General features: G+C 44.4%; 1 protein-coding gene across 4 annotated transcripts in view; it reads left to right on the forward strand.

The window, feature by feature from the left end:
- The window catches only part of dgkg (diacylglycerol kinase, gamma), a 172,896-nt gene extending 160,107 nt beyond the window's left edge, over positions 1–12,789 (forward strand). For all 4 annotated transcript variants that reach the window (XM_033618185.2, XM_033618182.2, XM_033618184.2 and 1 more), the window contains 3 exons: positions 4,998–5,118; positions 7,227–7,287; positions 10,684–12,789. In XM_033618185.2, coding sequence (XP_033474076.1) covers positions 4,998–5,118; positions 7,227–7,287; positions 10,684–10,782 — 281 coding nt within the window. In that variant the 3' untranslated portion in view covers positions 10,783–12,789. The remainder of the gene's footprint in view (positions 1–4,997; positions 5,119–7,226; positions 7,288–10,683) is intronic.
- The last annotated feature ends 6,092 nt before the right edge of the window (positions 12,790–18,881 follow it).

Genomic DNA, 18,881 nt, shown 5'->3' on the forward strand with positions numbered 1-18,881 from the left:
GAGAAGTAACAGTGCTGGTTGCCTGAGAGTCAAAAGCGCAGAGATCTGATGAGGCGGGAATCATCAGCGAGGTGAGAACCAGCACAGTGGGCTATTCTGCCATCAGGCTCTCACACTGGGACACTGGCAGGACGGCATGCCCATGTTTGGTGTGAGGAGGAAGTAGAGGTGTATAGGTGGGTGTGCGAAGGAGGGGGAATTTGACTTGTTGAAAGGATATATGAATAGTACTGTTTTGAAATCCTAAAATAGGACATGTCAACACTCACTGGAATTTTTTTTTATACCTCTCCTTTCTTGCAGCATCAGACTGTGTTACAGCCTCACACACTGCCTGTTTTTCAGCTGCAGGAAATGACAGCCTGCGTCCATCTTTACATCCAGCCGTCCTTTGAATTCCCATCTGTCATGTGTAGCCATTGTGTCACTAGTCCTCTTGATCCCTCAGTCTCCAACTGTCCAGTTTTTTCTTAATGGATGCCCAATCCTATTATAATGATTTCCTGGAAAGCTCTGCAGAGACAGAGACAGAGACAGAGACAGAGACAGACTCATATGGGGGACATATGACTAAAGATGAGACATACTTTCTGCGTTTGACGCAGGATGATGGACATGTGGTCAGTACCTGACATTTAGGACACTCGGATCGTCCTGAGCATTTTTTCTGGGAATTTCTGGGAGTTTATCCTACAACACCTCCTCACTGTGACCTCGTCACATGTTGACGTTTGGTTGGGTGGGTTTAGCAGAAAAGAACAGGGTTTGGCTTTACAGTCTTACAGGAAGTGAACAGCGGCCTCCTGGGTGAAAGTCCGTGGTTTTGCGAGATGTGTTCAACATATCATCGATAACTCACAAACACTCAGACTGCAGGTAGAACCTTATCGTTCTCAGGTGGCGTGTTGCATCACCACGTTAATATCAAGCTATGAAAGCGTCCGTCTATGAAAGCCTTTTTACGTTCATGTTCACATTTTCATGTGATGAACAATAAGTTGTCGCAGCTTCTTCCTCTTCCTGCACTAATGCGTGCGCCCCGAGCGTTTATAATTCTACAGAGGACGGACAGAACTGCAGAGTGATTTTAAAATGTTTGTTCCTCACTCTGCTCTGACATTTTCTTTTGAATTGTCATCTGAAATATTAAAGAGTGCCAGTGAGTCAGCAGAAACAAACTCATTCCCGTATAAACCTCGATCATCTTTGAAGCATGGCACAAAATGGCAGCACTTTCTAAATGCCACTCCTGCTTTTACAGACATGAACCAACACAAACTACGGTACGTGAAAAATTTCCCAGCTGCTGTTCATCATTTGATTTTGACCACAGTGAAAATAAGTGATGAAGAGAAAACACCAAGACTTTAAATAATCAAGTTTAATTTCTTTATAATTTATAATTGGACTGTAAAAAGCACCAGATGTGTCACCAACAGTTAATGTGATTAGCAGAGAATAATTCAAACGCTGCTTATGTCACAGTGTTTACAAACCTCTTTTCTTAAATTCTTCCGAGCGTGAAAAGTCATGAGTCAGACTCGTCCTGAGCCCTGTGTTGCATCAGGCTTTTGCAGAACACATTTCTTCTCGTCAGCAAAGCAAAAGCATGCAACAGTTTCCTGTTTGTGGTCTGAAACGAAGCCAAACAGGGCGAGTGAGGTCTGACGACGTTGGGAAATTATTAACGTTGTTTACACTGTAAGAGACAGGCAGACCTGCTGCCTGTGGCTGCAGTCACAACAGGCAGTGCTGCCAGTCGCAGCTTGTCTGGGCACGATGTAGGATTGAGACCCTCGGGGAACGGTCTGACTGGTTCCCTGGGTGCCTCGCACAAACGTTCTTTCTTTTCTCTTCTTGCAGTGAAGCAAGCTCTGCTCGAGGCTTTTAGAGACTCTCTGCATTTATGTCTGACATTAAAGTTAGAAACATGTAATCATCAGAAAGTGGCCACGGATTGGAGAGTTGTAGATTTAATGGATGGGAACTTTCTCTCTCTCTGACATTTTAAGACGTCTGTGATTCAGAGAAGCAATCAGGGAAAACCCAGTACATGAGAAAGGACTGGAATATGTTTAGGTGTTCAGCTGGCACCAGCCTGCCTGGATCAGGTCAATCAACTCTCAGAGCGCCACACTAACCTGCATGATTAGCCATGGAGAATGAGGCAGAAGAGTTGATTCAATTTTGGGTCTATTTTTGTGTGTAGCAGCAGACAGCAGCACATGAGCAGAGTGCAGCCGTGAGAATATTCACTCCTTAATCACAGAGTTGTTTGTTCCCTCTGCTTCCCTGCTCCAAGCCGCTCCAGGACGCTCAGTTTCATTTTGAAAGTACTTTGTAAACTTCATGTTGAGCCTGCAGCAGCCGGTTTATGACGGAACATACTCAACCCAGTCACCAGAACAAACATTGCCATTTTAAATGAATGCAAACCAAATATATGTTACATTTGTACGTTATTATGTAGCAGCTATGTTGAAACTTCACATTTCAACAACACTGTAGTTGATGTGCTGTTAAGCTTTGGCACAAAAAACTCTATGGGTTTGGTTCAGAGAGCATCATGTTCTGGCTCAAAATACCTGCTGTGGGGGCAACAATCTCTGCTGGAAAATGCAGCGATGACTCTGCAAAAAAAAAGAAGAATTTTTCAAAGCATTATCTCAACTGGAAACACAGCTATTGCTCACTAAAAAACAACTGTAATTTATGGCACAATCTCAGCAGAAACAACCCAGTCAGACACCGACGAAAAAGCCGTTCTTCAAAGTCGGCATAATACGTGGCTGATTGTCATCATGGTTTAACAGCACCCAAAGGAGTCGGGGAAACACGGCGGGACAAGAATGAAAATAAGGAGTGTATTGGAGTGAAACTGTAGCCGATAACGTCTGGGCCACACTGCCTGTGTGAGCAGCACATGACGGCTACCTTGCTGTGGCGTTCACAGAGACTGCTGCAAAGCATTCAGTTGCTGTAAGTTCTGTATTTCCACAATTAAAAGCCAGAACTCCACAAATTTATGAAGCTGTGCAGCTACTGCATCATCAAGAGCAGGGCCCTGCCAGTATTTCACAATAAAAAGCTTGATGGTCACACATGAAGGGATTCTGTCAACAGACACATTGTGAGAGGGCTTTTAGTTTGAAACAGGAAGTGTTGAATTTAAAAGAAATACTTAAACCTGTTTTGTAGATATTTGGCCCAGCCATGCATAAGCAGCGCTGCTCACATGGGCAGCGTGGCCGCTCTAACCTGATAACATGGGCGCAGAAAAAAAATCCACACATGCTGTTCATGTAGGCAGTGTGGCCTGGGCTGTGGTCCATCCAAAATCCTTTTGCTCATGCTCCCCACTCATTCACGCTCTGCTCACACACTTTGACACAAGACCACACTGTTCAATAATCAGAATAAAAACCAATAAGAACTAAGTACAGAATAAAAGCATATTAAAAATAATGACTATCAAAATAAAAGTCTCCGTCAGCCTGGTCAGCTTCTTCAGCTCGGTCCCTGTTACCACGCTCTACAGTTAATGAGTGTAGATGAGATGCCACCGACACAGTTTATGAGCGGCTATGAGATCTGGTTCTGCTCTAGCACCTCACAAATTATCACAATGGCTGCGAAGACGAAACATTTCTCAGATTTCTCTCTAATAATTTATTTCACCAGGCGTTTGTAAAAACCTGTGAAGCTGCCGGGGCCATACGAACACATAATCTCCCATCATGTTAGGGTTTTTTTTATGAGCTGAAGTGTATTTAAAGTGAAATGTCAGATGACATCATCAGTGACCTTTGTGATCATGTCTGTAAATATTGACTATTAGGCATCACACTTTTCAAAGAGAGAGAACACAAAGGGGAATTCATGAGGGAGACAATAATGAGGAGCATTAAAGGTTTGACACTCTCAGAATTACAGACGACTCCTCTCTTATTTAACCTGGTGGAAGTGAAAGTGATTGTCATGATAGTTGTGTGTGTTTAGACAAAGATTTGTATCTTTAAGAGTTAAAAGATTTGTTGCTGGGGCAGTTTCGCTGCCCTGTACATTAAAGCAGCTTTAATCAACAGTTTTATATGTATAAAATCACAATGTGAAAAGGGTCACATGTCATGATGAAGCATATTATCACTTTAATCTGCAGTGTCTCTCAGCTTAGCAGAGCTTTATGTAAGGCAAGGTCAAACCATGCCTATTGATTTAAGTTTCCATGACCAGTTTAAACACATTGAATTGTGACGCCCGCGATAAACCATCTCTGGAGTCAGGTCAAAGCCTGCCTTAAATGGGATTATACTTCTGTATCTATTATGTGTTTATTTCACAGATAAGAAACAATAAATTGTGAAGACAATAAAGCCTCCACTAAAATAGCATTTTAAGTCTTGTGTGTGATTTATCCTGGCTTCATATGAGGAGAGTAAATCTCTGCTAGCTGCTAGGCTAATTTATACAATGTTAAATGCCATAGGCTTGTGCTAATAACGTTAGCATGTTGTATTTGTTTGGAAAACGTGTTTAGTATAAGACAGTTGTTTTGTCAGTGAACCTTGTGAGCTGTAATGGAGCCGGATTTTGTAAGGTTACCTTTGTTAAATGTTGCTGTTGTCCCTGGCTTCATATGAGCAGAGGAAAAGTCTGCTAGCCACTGGGCTAATTTATACAATGGAAAATTCCATAGGCTTGTGCTAATAATGTTAGCATGTTGTATTTGTGGGGAAAATGTGTCCAGATAAAGACAAGTGTTTGTCTGTGAATGCTGCAAGTTATAGTGAAGCTGATCTGTGAACTTGTGTTTGAAATTGTCTCTATTAAGCCATGTTTAATGTGTGTTTAATGTGTGTTTTAAATCAACTAAACTTTACAGCACTTACCAGTTTCCTCCGCTCACTAATAACCAAAAAATAAACAGTTATTGCAGGTTTAATTTTGTCTTAACATAACCTGAATACTGACCTCATACCATCTCCGTCTCCGTCCAGACTTCAGCGACCAGCTGTTGGAGGTGGTCGGCCTGGAGGGGGCGATAGAGATGGGACAGATCTACACTGGACTGAAGAGTGCCGGCCGCAGACTGGCACAGTGTGCCAACGTCACCATCAGGTCAGAACCTCCTGCCTCTCAGCTGTTTCCTCCATCTTTTCTCACATTCAATCCGTCGTCCTCCTTCCAGTCGCTTCCTGATCTCCTCTCTCCATCCTCCACCCTCCCCTCCCCCCGTCTTCCTTCTGGTCAGCCAACTGCACAAAATGAATCCATCACCATCTTCTACATGTATGATCAAAAATGCATTCCTGTGGAGTGTTTCTGTGCATGTGAAGGTTGAAATCCCTGCAGCATCCAAACAATAACACACCTGATGAATTATACATTTGAACTCTGTAAGCCATCAGAGCCGAGGACTGACTCACTGAAATGATCCGTCTGTTCAGTTTGGTTCCAGGATGCTAATGACTCTCTGATCCGTCCTCCTTATAGTGTTTTAACAGCACTCAGGTTGAAGATGTACTTTCGGATGAGGATGCATGGGTTCAAACTTATTTACTGTTTGTATAACTTTTATTAACAACAAATATTGACAGCTGACCTAAATAAATTCAATAAGGAAATAGAAAGGGTCACATTCAATTTGATACTGGCTTCAGATTCAACTATCAGAGTTCACTCAGGAGAGTACAGATCTCCAACAGGCGGACTACCTTCAGCTGCCACGCGGCATCCCAAACTGATCCTGGCCAGAAGTCTATGAAAATTCACGCCTGGTATATTTTTGACAGAGCCGCAATGAGTTGTAAATCGAGTTTTTCTGCCAACAGGAACTGTATGTGACATAGATACACTATAATTATGAGGATAAATATATTTTCAATGACCAAAACACAGCAACAGATCTTTGACCCATGTCGTTCATAGCTGTCTGTGGGCTGCAGCACACACAGCAGGAAATGACACTATAAATACTATAAAAACAGACAAAAATAAATTTAACCACATCACCCGCTTACTTACTTACATATTGACAGGGGTGTGAATCACAAGCTTCATCACTATATGATATTTGGATTCTTGACCCAAACTGGCCGAGGCGCTCTGAGCATGCTCCACAGTTTCCGCCCCGGGCTTTGGCCCAGAAGTCCAATAGCATTAAATGTGTAAGAGAAGAAGAAGCCGGTAACAACATGGAGAAATCTACATCCAGAGCCGTGACTTTTTGGACGGACCAAATGTACAGAGCTGTAAAGTTGTCCACCATGGTAGCAGTTAGCTGCTAGCTAACCGTAGCTAACTTGTTTGTCCATTGTTTGGTCTGTGACGTAATAGGTCAACAGGAAAAAGGTCCAATACTAACAAGCTGAAAGGGGGCATATCTCCACCTATCGTAGAGGAGTCGCACATACTTGGCTCAATAAATGGATTCCCCTCCCGTGCTTGTATACTGGGACAAGGACAGTAGGCCAGTTAGATGTCCTCGTCAAGCTGGGACTGTAGCTCCACTTCACTGTGACTGGAAACGTTCCGAATGTTGGTATAAAACAGGTTTTTTAACCAGTGTGAATCACTGCAATGATGTGAGGTCATTGAGAACACAGTCACAAATGTGCACACAAAATATTAGGCTCATTGGTCCAGTAGTTTGCTTGATTAGCTGCAGACAGGCAGATACACACATTCACACACGACCGGAGATAATAAAATTCAAACATCCAAAGTCACTCATAGATTCATAGAAAGTTGGTTTTGTTTCTGTTGCTCCTGTCAGACAGTGAACATTGACAGCGAGACACTTACTGTACCAGAGAAGTGACATTTACAAGTTGTTCTCTCACTTGTTCTGCAGAGCGGCCCAATATTTTCCAGACCAGAATTAAAAGAGCATTCATCACAGTCATTCTCCCATACTGTGTTTCTGCAGCCGCAGAGGCATGCATCAAAGTCTTAAACCAACTCTGTGTGTGTGTGTGTGTGTGTGTGCATATATAGTGGCTCTGTGAGTTTAGAGAGTGGGGGCCTGTCTGGGAATGGGTCTCATGGGAACAAAGGGTGCAGTGTGTGACCCTGTGCTGGGACAGTGTGAACAGGCCTCTCGTGCCTCAGAGGTGTGTGTGATCTGACCTTCACAACCTCCAACCCCACCCTGTCCTCCCTCCATCCCTCCCTCTCTGCCCTCCCCCCACTTCTCCTCCTCACCCCTCTGCTCTCTCTCTCCACAGGACGTCCCGGCGGCTGCCCATGCAGATCGATGGCGAGCCATGGATGCAGCCGCCCTGCACGGTGAGAGTTAAATCAAAATGACCGCTCCCATGCTGCAAAATTGTTTTACGAGAGGGATTCTCATGGGGTCATATTTTTAAAGACCCCATATGTAGATATTTAGTCCCAGAGACACTGTACTGTACGTTAATGACTTGTTTTCACTGGTAAGACTGAAACAGAAAATGTACAAAGGTGAAGTCAGCGCTCAGAGCAGTTTAACCAGTGATTAACTGACCTGTTTATCTCACTGTATGTTTTAGAGATTAGTAACCGTATGACCAACTCCATAATCCCAAACGATGTCAAGAGTCAGTCAGAAAAAAAAAACAATCCAGGAAAAAAATTGTACTCAGTGTTACTCTGCCCCGTATTTATGTCATCTTTGCATTTTTTATTTAATATTTATTTAACCTTTATTTAACCAGAGACAGGCAGCAATATAAGTTGCAGACAGACAACATAGAACAGAAATACAGAATAAAAATATACAACAATCCCGCAGCAGAGCTTTGAAACGTCCGAGAGGAACCAACACGTGATAGATTCCACAGATCAGGAGCTGCAGACAGAAATGCTCGCTTGCCAAATTCCGTACGTTCCCTCGGTACGGACAATAAGAACATGTTTGAAAAATGCTAGCTGTTAGCTAAATCTCCCAGCGATGAGTCGTACACATAAGACATTGTCAAAACATCACCCCTGTCCTGTCAATTCGGCGCTGTTACTACCTCTACTTCCGCTCCAAGGTGGAGTAACTGCGTGACATCCCCGTCTTATTCCGGTTATGTCAAAGGGGCTGCTGATGAACTGCAGCTACATGTAACTTTTTAATGCCTGTCTATGTCACTGGCAAAACTGAAGTAGAACATTCACATTGACACAGGTGAAGTCAGCGGTCACAGCGGTTTAATCAGTAACCAACTGACCTGTTCATCTCACTGTATGTTTTAGAGATTAGTAACTCTTTGAAGGTGTGACAGCTCCATAATCCCAAACAATCACAAGGGTCAGTCAGAAAAACAAACGGATTATCCAGAGAAAATTTAGTATCCTGTGTTTCTGGTTCAACATCATATCAGTATTATCAGTAATGATCTTTAAGTGCATTGTTTAAAAACAAGACTTGTGGGTTTGGTTGCTTCAAGTTAAATGAATGAATGAAATTAATTAATATAATCCAGGAAGTCCAGTTTGAGTAACAGATGATTGACTTTGAAGCATTTGTCTACTAGCCTGGAAATCCAGACTCAAATCTAGAAAGATTTTGAGTCTGGCCCTCACAATACACCCTTCCTACCCAAGGAGCGGCACTAACTGAGGCATATTAAATGCCGCCGCACGCAATTGGATAGCACGATAGCCAATCAGAGCAAAAAACAAGGTGACGTATTCATTGCACTAAGTCCCATTGGTTCACCGAACAGTGGGGCTAACTGATATATTTTGCTTTTGCTGTATCCTGTCGGCAAAACGTCAAAAACGTCCTTCTTGGAAGCGAAGGCTTCTAGGGCAGTCTTCTGTTCCTCTCTCAGGGGAAAGATAAGTTGGCTTGGCGTTTCTTCCACAGCTAAATTGAATGGACGCGGTCCTTCAGCAGCTGCCATCTTGGCTGTTTACTTTTCGACTCCCACGGCACAGCGCTGTCCTCATCATGTTACGCCTGCCCAGAGCCCGCCTCTGTCAGATAGACTGATCTGATTGGTCCGATGGCGTTTCAGTGGGCTCTGCTTGTCGGGGCCAAATTAGAATTTGCTAGGGGCGGGGCATGTAGATTTTCAGGTTAGATGTCTACACTATGAAGAAAGATTTTGATGATACAACTCCTGAAAGTTTTCATAGTGGTAGTGGTTTTATTCTCTAACCCAGTGATCACCAAATAAACAGATCAGCATCTGTCCAAAGTCAAAACTAATTGACCCAGAGCTGCCGCCCTGACAGTCAACCAAACGTTAGGCAACCAGAAAGGTCATTAGACAGCAAGATTTCATTGGTCTCTTAGTCACAGAAAAAAAAAAAAGTGAAACTCTATGAGGAGCTGCGCCTTGTCAAAATAAATCCAAACCTATATGACTGGAGCATGTGTGACTTTACTTTGAAAGGACAGACACAGGAAGTGTCCACGCTCAGCAGTCAGACAGGAGTCAGGTTAATTTCCAGGGCTGGTACCTGCGGTTATTCCACAGGCTAGTTAATAACATGTCGGGCAGGAAATCCAAAGTGTGGGATCATTTTGAGAAGGTGAAGGACGAACCCAAGGTGATATGTAAACTCATCTTCATTGGTCGACTACAAACATGACGTATCATCTGAAACATGGAAGTAGCTACATGCCCATTAGCCCACAGCGTCATTAACAGGCGGCTCGCTCAGTGTGTGACGTGCACTTGGAGATAAAATATAGGCCTATATTAATGAAGGTTCATTAGTACGGTTTGTATTTCTCTGTAATGTAGCACAGTGTTAACAATGTTACTGACACTATTCTTTCTCACACCTTCAACTCAAACCACCAAAATATATCAGTTAATCATTACATTCATATCAGAAACATGCAGGAGACTAGTCCACTGATGGACCCTGATGAGGACTGATGGTCCACTGATGGACCCTGATGAGGACTGTTGGTCGACTAGGAACAGTGTTAGTCGGGGGCAGCCCTAAATTCACAAGGAATGTGTGCATTGAGTCAGATTCAGCTTTTTATCGGACGACCCTTCATGTTCCTCCAGAGTCTTAGAAATCAACCCGGTCTTAGGTTGTCGAAAACCAGCGCATGGTCAGTGACTTCCAGGGTCAGACTCTGATGAAAAAAGCTGTCCTTACACGTCATTATACGAAATTCAAATCTCTGAATCTGCAGGGAAAAGTGAAACTGAGAAAAGCACCTGGTGCCATAAGTAAGTTCAGTCCAGTTGAGCCAAACCTCGCAGTGGAAATGAGGCATAAGCGTCCCCTGATGCCAGTGGACAGCCACTTATCCTTGACAGCTGATAGAGTCAGCTGTGTGCTGCACCATGATGAGTGTTACTCAGCTTTTCTCTTGTCTTGGCTCATTTCCGCGCTCTTTTGTTCATCCTCCTCCGCTGCACAGCCTCAACCTCCAACACCATCATGCCATCACAAATCACAGTCCGACTAAATTCCTCACAGAAAAGCAGGAAATCAGCTTCTATCTATTCATCCTCAAGGCATTTCAATCACTCCTCATTCTGTCATGGTGGACCTTCAAACGTGGAAGATAGAAACCTTTTTGTCGTGTTCTCTGAGTTATTTGCAAGGTCGCAGTCGGTGATTTTATAACAGCCACCTGAAAAGAGCCAGGAAGTGATGACTGTCAGCGTGTCAGAGAGAGACATTGAGAACAGCTCTTTGTACAAACCTTGTTTCTTTACCGTGTCCTTCTCTGTCTGACAGATCAGGATCACACACATGAACCAGGTCCCCATGTTGCTGGGCCCGCCTCAGAAGACGCCGTTCTTCTTCTTCAAGAAACGCAACCGGAGCCGCGACTAGGACCTGTGCATGCACACAGAAACACACACATATACAGTACACACACACACACACACACACGCCCACTGTACAGGCAGCTCCATCAGAGGACTTGGAGTTTGAAAGTGGGAAGCTCGTCAATGGGATCATGTTGTGGAACATTCTTAACGTCAGGATGCCTACAGACGATTCATTCCCAGAGGAAGCTGCAGTGATGGCACCCGAAATGAACTCTCAGTATACAGTACCGACTTATTCCTGTGTAACCATCCTCCTCTAGTTCTCTAGTCCTCTAGTCTTCGTCCCAGCCATGGATTTAGCTGCAACAGCCAGGTCTCTCAGCCCAAGCCGCCCCCTGCCCAAAAAAACTCAGCCATAAGCCAGTACCGCACTGCCCACTAAATATCCTACAGCCCTGGCTGCTGGGCTTCCCTCGCAGCCCAGAATGAGGAACAGGAAGTGATAGTTTGTAGGATGAGAAAGAAAGAGCTCCAACACACTACACTGAAGAGCGGCAGTGATCGTGGTTGTTTACAAGGCCGGTGAGTAAATAGAGTAAGATCCACCTCTTCGCTAAAACACCTGTATGAATAATGAAACAGCGGTGGCTGGTAAGAGTGCTCGCTGCGGGGCCTCCCCCACAGACTGACAGCACGGTACAGCCGAGCGGAGGAAAAGCCTCATCCATTATTGACTGCTTTTGTTTGTGGGTTGATGGCAGCGGGGCATAGCAGTGGCCTGGAATGGGCTGAAACACGCAGGGATTTTTGTCCCCTTTAGCATCACTGGCCTAAAAAACAAACCCTTTAACACAATATTCAGAGACTGGGGAGATGATCCGGCCGCAGACTTCCGTCAGAGGAAGTTCCTGTTCAGCTGCGCACAGTTATGGCTGCACAAATTGAGTCTAGATTGGAAGTAGAGATTGGAGAAATTGTAGATGCTTTCTTGAAGCTCCAGTGTGTTGGACTGAGGGGGATATGAAAAGTGTGTTTTCATTCGTGTATAATCAGCTGAAAATAAGAATCACTGTGTTCTTGTTACCTCAGAATGAGACATTTATATCTACACAGGGAGCAGGTCCTCGTCTACAGAGATCACCGTGTTGCACCGCCATGTTTCTACAGTCGCCCAGAATGGACAAACCAAACACTGGCTTCATGTTTTCGCCTGGCCGTCATGACACTTCTGAGATGACTAAGTCAGAAAAACACAGATTTTTTTTCAGATTCCTCTGTGGATAATTCAGCTCCTTATAAAAACCTCCTGACCAGCAGGGGCCGGCTGCACAAAACACCTTAAGTCCGACATCAAAGAACTAGCGGCAACGAAAGCCAACTGTTGCGTCGTCTACATCGCCTCACGTCGCCCTGTGTCAGTTGCATTTGAACACACTACACGGACTACATCCAACGGCCAAGTAGCACGTACGTTCTGCGCCTGCGTGAGAGAGAGCGGAGTGAGAGAGTGGTACATCCTGTCAGCCGAGGGGTTTCCTATCTGTGCAGCCGAGCACCGCAGCACCTCCACGGACTATTACATCCAGACGGTCCCGGTGTTTCCTCCGCAGGCTCCACTTCACTCAGCTGCCCGATAAACCCGCTGCTTCTTCCCACTTTAACCTGAATAACAAACCAGGGCTCGGTGCTCCGGTTGGATCCAAACGGAGAGCCGGGGCTAGCTCAGAGACTAGCGGAGGCTAACTGGCTGTGCTTCCCTCCGGTCATGCTGCGGCTAACGCTCCGCTAGCCGCTCCCAGCTAGCTCCGGTTTGTTATTCAGGTTAAAGTGTGAAGAAGCAGCGGGTCTGTGGGGCAGCTGAGTGAAGTGGAGCCTGAGGAGGAAGCACCGGTTAGCCCCGGTTTCACTACAGGCAGATTCACTCGCTACAGGGGCGAGGAAATAAAACCTGAACAGCCAATCAGAGTGATCTCTCTCACCGACAAGCTCCGCCGCCGATTCAACATGCTCAGTCGGCCGAAAAGCCGCCGACGCCGAAGTGCCAACGGTGCAGGACACACCACAAAAACTAGGGCGACAGACGCTCACTGATGGCCGACTTTGGTCGACGGCTGACCGTCGGCTTGGTGTGTCAGGGCCTTTAAGTTTTTCTCCTAATCTCTTTCTCTCTTCTACTTAAGGAGTTACTTAAAGTTTGTTAACTGTTAGCAACCAAAGTAAGGAAAAAAACATAAGGTCCCTCTGACTGCATCTTAACGGCAACATGGCTGAGTTTATGGAGATAAATGAGGAAAGTGAACGTGTCCTGAGAGGAGTGGGAGAACCCCATGGACACTCTTAATGATGAGTAATTGATTTTGCACTAAACATTTGACCAGAGGTCTGAAGTTGGATCAGCTGCGCTCTTCCAGCCCCGTTACAATTAATGATTGCTCTGCGGTTTTATGCAGTCGGTCTTTCCACTCAGTTATTGGCGAGGTGTTTCATGTACACAAGTCAACGGTGTGCCGTGTCACTCACCAGGTTTCAAACACCCTCACCGTCTGCTGGACACTTTGTTGATGTTCCCGTCTAATGTTGCAGTTTCCTCCATTACTTGCTTCATGTTCGCTCTTATTTTCAGATCAAATTGACTTTTCAGTTTGTTCTTTCTTTTATTGGATTCCTCTGATAGTCTGATTTTTTCTTCCTGCGACCAGTTTGGTTTTTGTGTCTTCTTATCGTCTGCCATTTTTTTTACTATCAGACCAACTTTGCGACAGGATACTCAGGTCAGACAACATTTAGACTGGGCTATCACAAGCACACATTCAAGCAAACAAATGGTTTCCATGGAAATAGTTTAGTTTTCAGTGCAGTTAATGACTTAATGTCTTTCCTTGCTTAAGGAAACCTTTTAAGAGATTCTGTGCAACACCCTTAAGTAATTTCCTTAGCTAAGGAAAAACTAAACTTGAAGTGTAGTACTTAAGGAGTAGACTTATGGTGTTTGTGCAACCGACCCCTTAAAAAAAGTGAGCACACACAGCAGGTGTTGGGCTGATTTTTACCATGAAACTGCTTCATTTTTATGTTCGTCTTTACCGTTTCTAATCACGTGATCCGCTTGTTTTGGAGAGGAAGAAACTTGCGGATAATTCGGCTCCTGGTCAAAACCTCCTGACCAATGAACACTGAAGGAATTCTAACCAGGAGAAGTTTCAGCTGGTTGCAATCTGCTGTTGTCACTGCTCAACGCCACTAAAGCCCTGTGAATTTTACACACTGGTTCTTTAAGAAACAAATTTATCCTCTGTGGTTGGTGAGCTTTATCAGCTCCTGTGCATCATGAAGACTCTTCTAGTGGGTCAAGGTTTGAAATAAATCCCCTCAGGGCAATAACAGCAGGGCCCGCTGGGTTTTTATTTACCAGAGCACTGACAGGGGAACTAAATTTATCCCTCTATTTCAGGGAGGGTCCATCTCTCCTCCAGTGAAACCCTACGCCTAATTACCGTGTCAAACATCAGCTCACAATGTCAAGTGTGCTGTCGGAGTGCAGATCCCTGCCCCTTCTGCTTTAATGCATCCACCGTTTATTTAACTGTACACCAAATAAAGACGTGATGGTACTGAAGGAAACAGACTGAAGATGGACGAAGCAGGGAGCTTAGTTCAGTGTTTATAAAGAATGTATCCATATTACTGCCCCCACAATACGGCAAATTATATTATACAGTGTGTGCAGACAGAGTATATGTATATTTCTGGAAGGTAGGAGTAGCTCACATATACTGTACACACGAATGTGTTTTTAATATATCATTGTTATTAATGTGGAAATCTTAGCATAGAGGGGCTCAGATCAGTGTTCTCACCGTGCAGAGCTGCTGCAGTCTGTCTCTCTCTGAAGACACTTTCCCACTTTGCCTAATTCACATCATTTTAGAGTTGAGTTTTGGGTTGTTTCTTCTTCTGTCCTCAGACTGTAGAAGAAGCAGGAAGAGCAAATGCATCAGCATCGTGTGGGACGAAATAATCTCACGGTTCGTACATGGTCTCCATCAGCCAATCAGGCTAGCTTGTATATCCAACATAGTTTCACTCCAAAGTCGTCAAAAACCGGTGTTTGGTCAGTGACTTCCAGGGTCATGGCAGCATATCACGACACATTCCTGACACTGCAGGGTGGGAAACATGTTAGCATGCTCCTTCCACCACCATCAAACCTCCAAAGGATCCTCCTTGAGTGTCTTGAACTCCATGTAGGCTGCCACCTCATCCTCGGCCTGCAAAGTTTCATGGCTGGAGTCCTCCACGTCGGTGACCAATGTGACCACGGGGTCAAAGGTTACACTTGTGTCACTGACTTTCAAAATAAAAGGACCTGCAGCTTGATAATAGTGATTTACATGTCAGAATATTACACATATACTGCGCATCTTTTTACTTTCTATTCTGAAAAACAAGCGAGGGAGTTCAGGTGTCTCTTGTTCATGAGTGAGGGTAGAATGGAGCGTGAGATGGTTCCGTGGTTTGATGCGGCTTCTGCAGTGATGCAGACGCTGTGTCGGACCGTGGTGAAGAGGGAGCTGAGCCAGAAGGCAAAGCTTTCGATTTACTGGTCCATCTCCGTCCCAACCCTCACCTATGGTCATGAGCTCTGGGTAGTGACCGAAAGAACGAGGTCATGGGTACAAGAGGCCAAAATGAGTTTCCTCTGTAGGGTGTCTGGGCTCAGCCTTAGAGATAGGGGGAGGAGTCAGACATCTGGAGGGAGCTCGGAGTAGAGCCGCTGCTCCTTCATGTTGAGGTGGTTCAACATCTGATCAGGATCCTCCTGGTCCAGCTGGTAGGAGGTCCCGGGGCAGACCCAGAACACACTGGAGGGACTATATATCTCATCTGGTCTGGGAACACCTCAGGGTCCTCCAGGAGGAGCTGGAAAGCATCGCTGGAGAGAGGGCCGTCTGGGGTGCTTTGCTCGGCCTGCTGCTCCTCGCCCCAGAGAGTTCATTTTTACCCAGGAATTTATATATATATACATATTTAAATCCACAGCTTTTTGCGTGTACCTGCGGCTACTCGACCTGGTGCAGGACTCTGCCACAAGGTGGGGAATGAACTTCCAAGAAAACGTAGTTGTCTTCATGTTAAAACTCAAACGATCTGATGTGAGTTAGACGTCGGTGGGAAACTATCTTGCACCCTGCTGTAAAGTGTTCACAGTGCGGGGCAGAGAGAGACTGCTGACATGCTCTGATGGTACAAACTGAGCTCCACTGTAGGGTCGGGCGTTCACGCCTTTACAACCCTGTTTCCCTTTAAAACACACTGAGTGTTTACTCTTGCACCCAGGCCCCATGAAACCAGACAAGACGTCCAGCAGATCCTCACACACTGTAGATATTTACCCACACAGCATCAACATCACCTGGTACACAGTTCAGGTCAGTCGCTGTCGCCTGTCTCAGAGGTTAATGTTTAAATACACACCAACTGAAAGCCATTCAACATAACCGGCGTCACTTTGGGAACGTCACAGGACACACACCGTCATCAGTGTCTCCGTAAATGGAGCCTGGGCGCTAAGAGGACTCGGTGGGAAAAGAGTGCATGTTTACAGTAACTTTACATTTATTAAGAGATTTGTTTTAGACAGCTATATTACCAAGTGTATATATTTGTTTATAATATTTTATCTGAAGTTACATCACCGCATGCCTGCTGAAACAAACGGAGTGAACAGGAGAGTGTGAATCAGACTATTCAAACTTATTTCTTTGCTTTAAAACTCCATTTATCTATTTATTTGTTGTGGTTTTCAGTTTTTTCTCTTTTTGGCAGCATGCTATTAACCATGTGAAAGAAAAGGCGGGATGAAGCTGTCTTGTTCCATTAAAGAGAAAGCAGAATTCCCAGATGGAGTTTCTACCATTACAACATCCGTCTGTGATTTATTGTGGAATCAAAGGGCCGCAACATGAACGCCCACACAGCCCATCTCACTGAATTCCCCAATATGTGTCATGGTTCATGTCTGTTCCTGTCCTTTGAAGTAATCAATTTCCTCAACAAATAAATGGACCTGCTCACAGAGACACAGAAAAGTAGAACTCTCATAGAAACAATGATTAATTGTAGAGTGCACTCAAACAGCCAGAGAGGAATTGCTTTAACCTGACTGTCACCAGCCGACCTGCAGCATTCAGACAAACAAATACAGACAGTTTTTATCAGTGTTTGGCAGCACAGTCATTTTTGAGTCATCCTCACCTTCAGTCAGCAGCAGAGGTTGGTTTCCATCATGGTAACGCACTGATGTGATTTACTGCCACTGAGAAGGAGCTGATATCTGCGTCCGTCTTTATCTGCAGTTTCCTGAGGCAAGTTGTTCCTAAAGATAAAGCAACAAATCCAATAAAAAAAGACCAAAACCAACAACGACTGCGTTGACATGCACAAAATATTCCAGTTTTTGCCCTTAGAGTGCACCCCAGGGACAACACTATTTTATAGGCCAATACAGAAGCATGGCCCGGGCTCCCTCGTTAAAAAACCCACAGGATTTTTCCATTAAATTGTGGATAACTGCAAAAAATAAGCTCTGTGGCAAAAAATAAACAGCGAACGCAATGCAGCAAAAAATATCCAGCCCCCTGAATTAAATATATTTTCCCCCACTCACAGTCTGCGTGTACATACCAGCTCCTGTAGCAGCTCGACTCCTCTCCTCAACACTGATGTATAAAGAGAACTCTGTAGCTGTTGCTGTGTCTCATGTGTGACAAAGGATGGACGGGGAGAGACCCACAGTCCCGTCGTTATAAAGACAATAACCAAACAGATACTTCCTGTTGAGTCTCTGGAGATCGGCTCTTCAGGTGAGAAATCAACTCTAATTCGAGGCCGTCCACACAAGCTTTTAAGCTGATGTACGAGGAGGAGTACAGACCTTTGAGGAGTCAGGGTCGTCTGTTGATGAGCAGCGGGATGTGTCCAGTGTGTGTCAGGGGTGGCAGTTGACACATGTCAGATGGCGCACCACGACAGTCGTTTGAGCTCGCCGGCTGCATGTCTACATTGAAAACCATGAATATGAGGGCACAGAAAACATGGCATGTGTACGACCCCTTAGGCTCATTTATTTCCTGAAACAGCTGGGTACTGTAGTTTTTAGAAACTTCACGTATTCAAGATTAAACAGAGAACTTGCTTGGGACTATTTCCAGCAGCGGATTAATACACGTTTGGTGCTGTTTGTGAATCCAGCTGCAGAGAGGTTAATGTGGGGTTGACTCAAAAACTACAGTGGCCATGTTCATCAGAGTGAAGGAACATGTCAGTCAGTGCGATAATGTGGCTCTCTGATGTGTTTTTAATAGTTTATGGACAAAAGTAGGTCTGTGACACAGAGAATGAATCTGTTTGAGGCTCTGGTTACATGTGCAGCACTTCGGTAAGATACATGTAATTGTTTTAGGTCTTTTCATTGGATTTGTTCACAATAAGAAAAATACAGAACATCACTAACTGGTTGTCAAAGCTTTCAGAGGGCGCATGCAGTTCACAAGGTTCAGTAAAATTCAGGAAAAATCCACACTCAGACGTTCAAATATGTCAAGCTGGTTTACTTTTTCCTCAGTTTGAGATCAACAACTGTCAGTAAAGGGACAACAAGTTTGTCACATTGAGCTGCAGGTGATATTTTGAGTCACCAGACAGGTTTCCAGTTGTAAAAACATACAACATACAAACATGTGGCTCTCTACTCGAGTCGCTGCTGGTGGAGGAGTTAGTATCTGCTTCTTTGATTTCTGCTGGTGAGATTTTTATAGTGCAAATTGGTTAAATGGCATATATCTCTAATTAATACAACATCATCTATCAGTCATGTTTCTCATTACGACACAGAGGAACAAAACAAAATACACCTCCAAACAATAGATATATGAATTAGGAATGTATCTCATCGACCAGATTTCTTAATGTTGCGTTCATGTTCTCATCAGATGGTCCCATTTCCTGAGTCTGAAAGTCGTTCTTTCGACTTTGGTTCATGAGCATTTAAATCGTGATATATAAATAACATGGACGCCACAAAGAAAATGTTTTTTATTACTCAGAGTATTTAAACAGCACATTGACAGCAGTTTATATTGAATATTAAAATGTGGTTTA

The sequence above is a fragment of the Epinephelus lanceolatus genome, chromosome 14 (assembly GCF_041903045.1).
Source record: "Epinephelus lanceolatus isolate andai-2023 chromosome 14, ASM4190304v1, whole genome shotgun sequence".
NCBI classification, from domain to species: Eukaryota; Metazoa; Chordata; class Actinopteri; order Perciformes; family Serranidae; genus Epinephelus; species Epinephelus lanceolatus.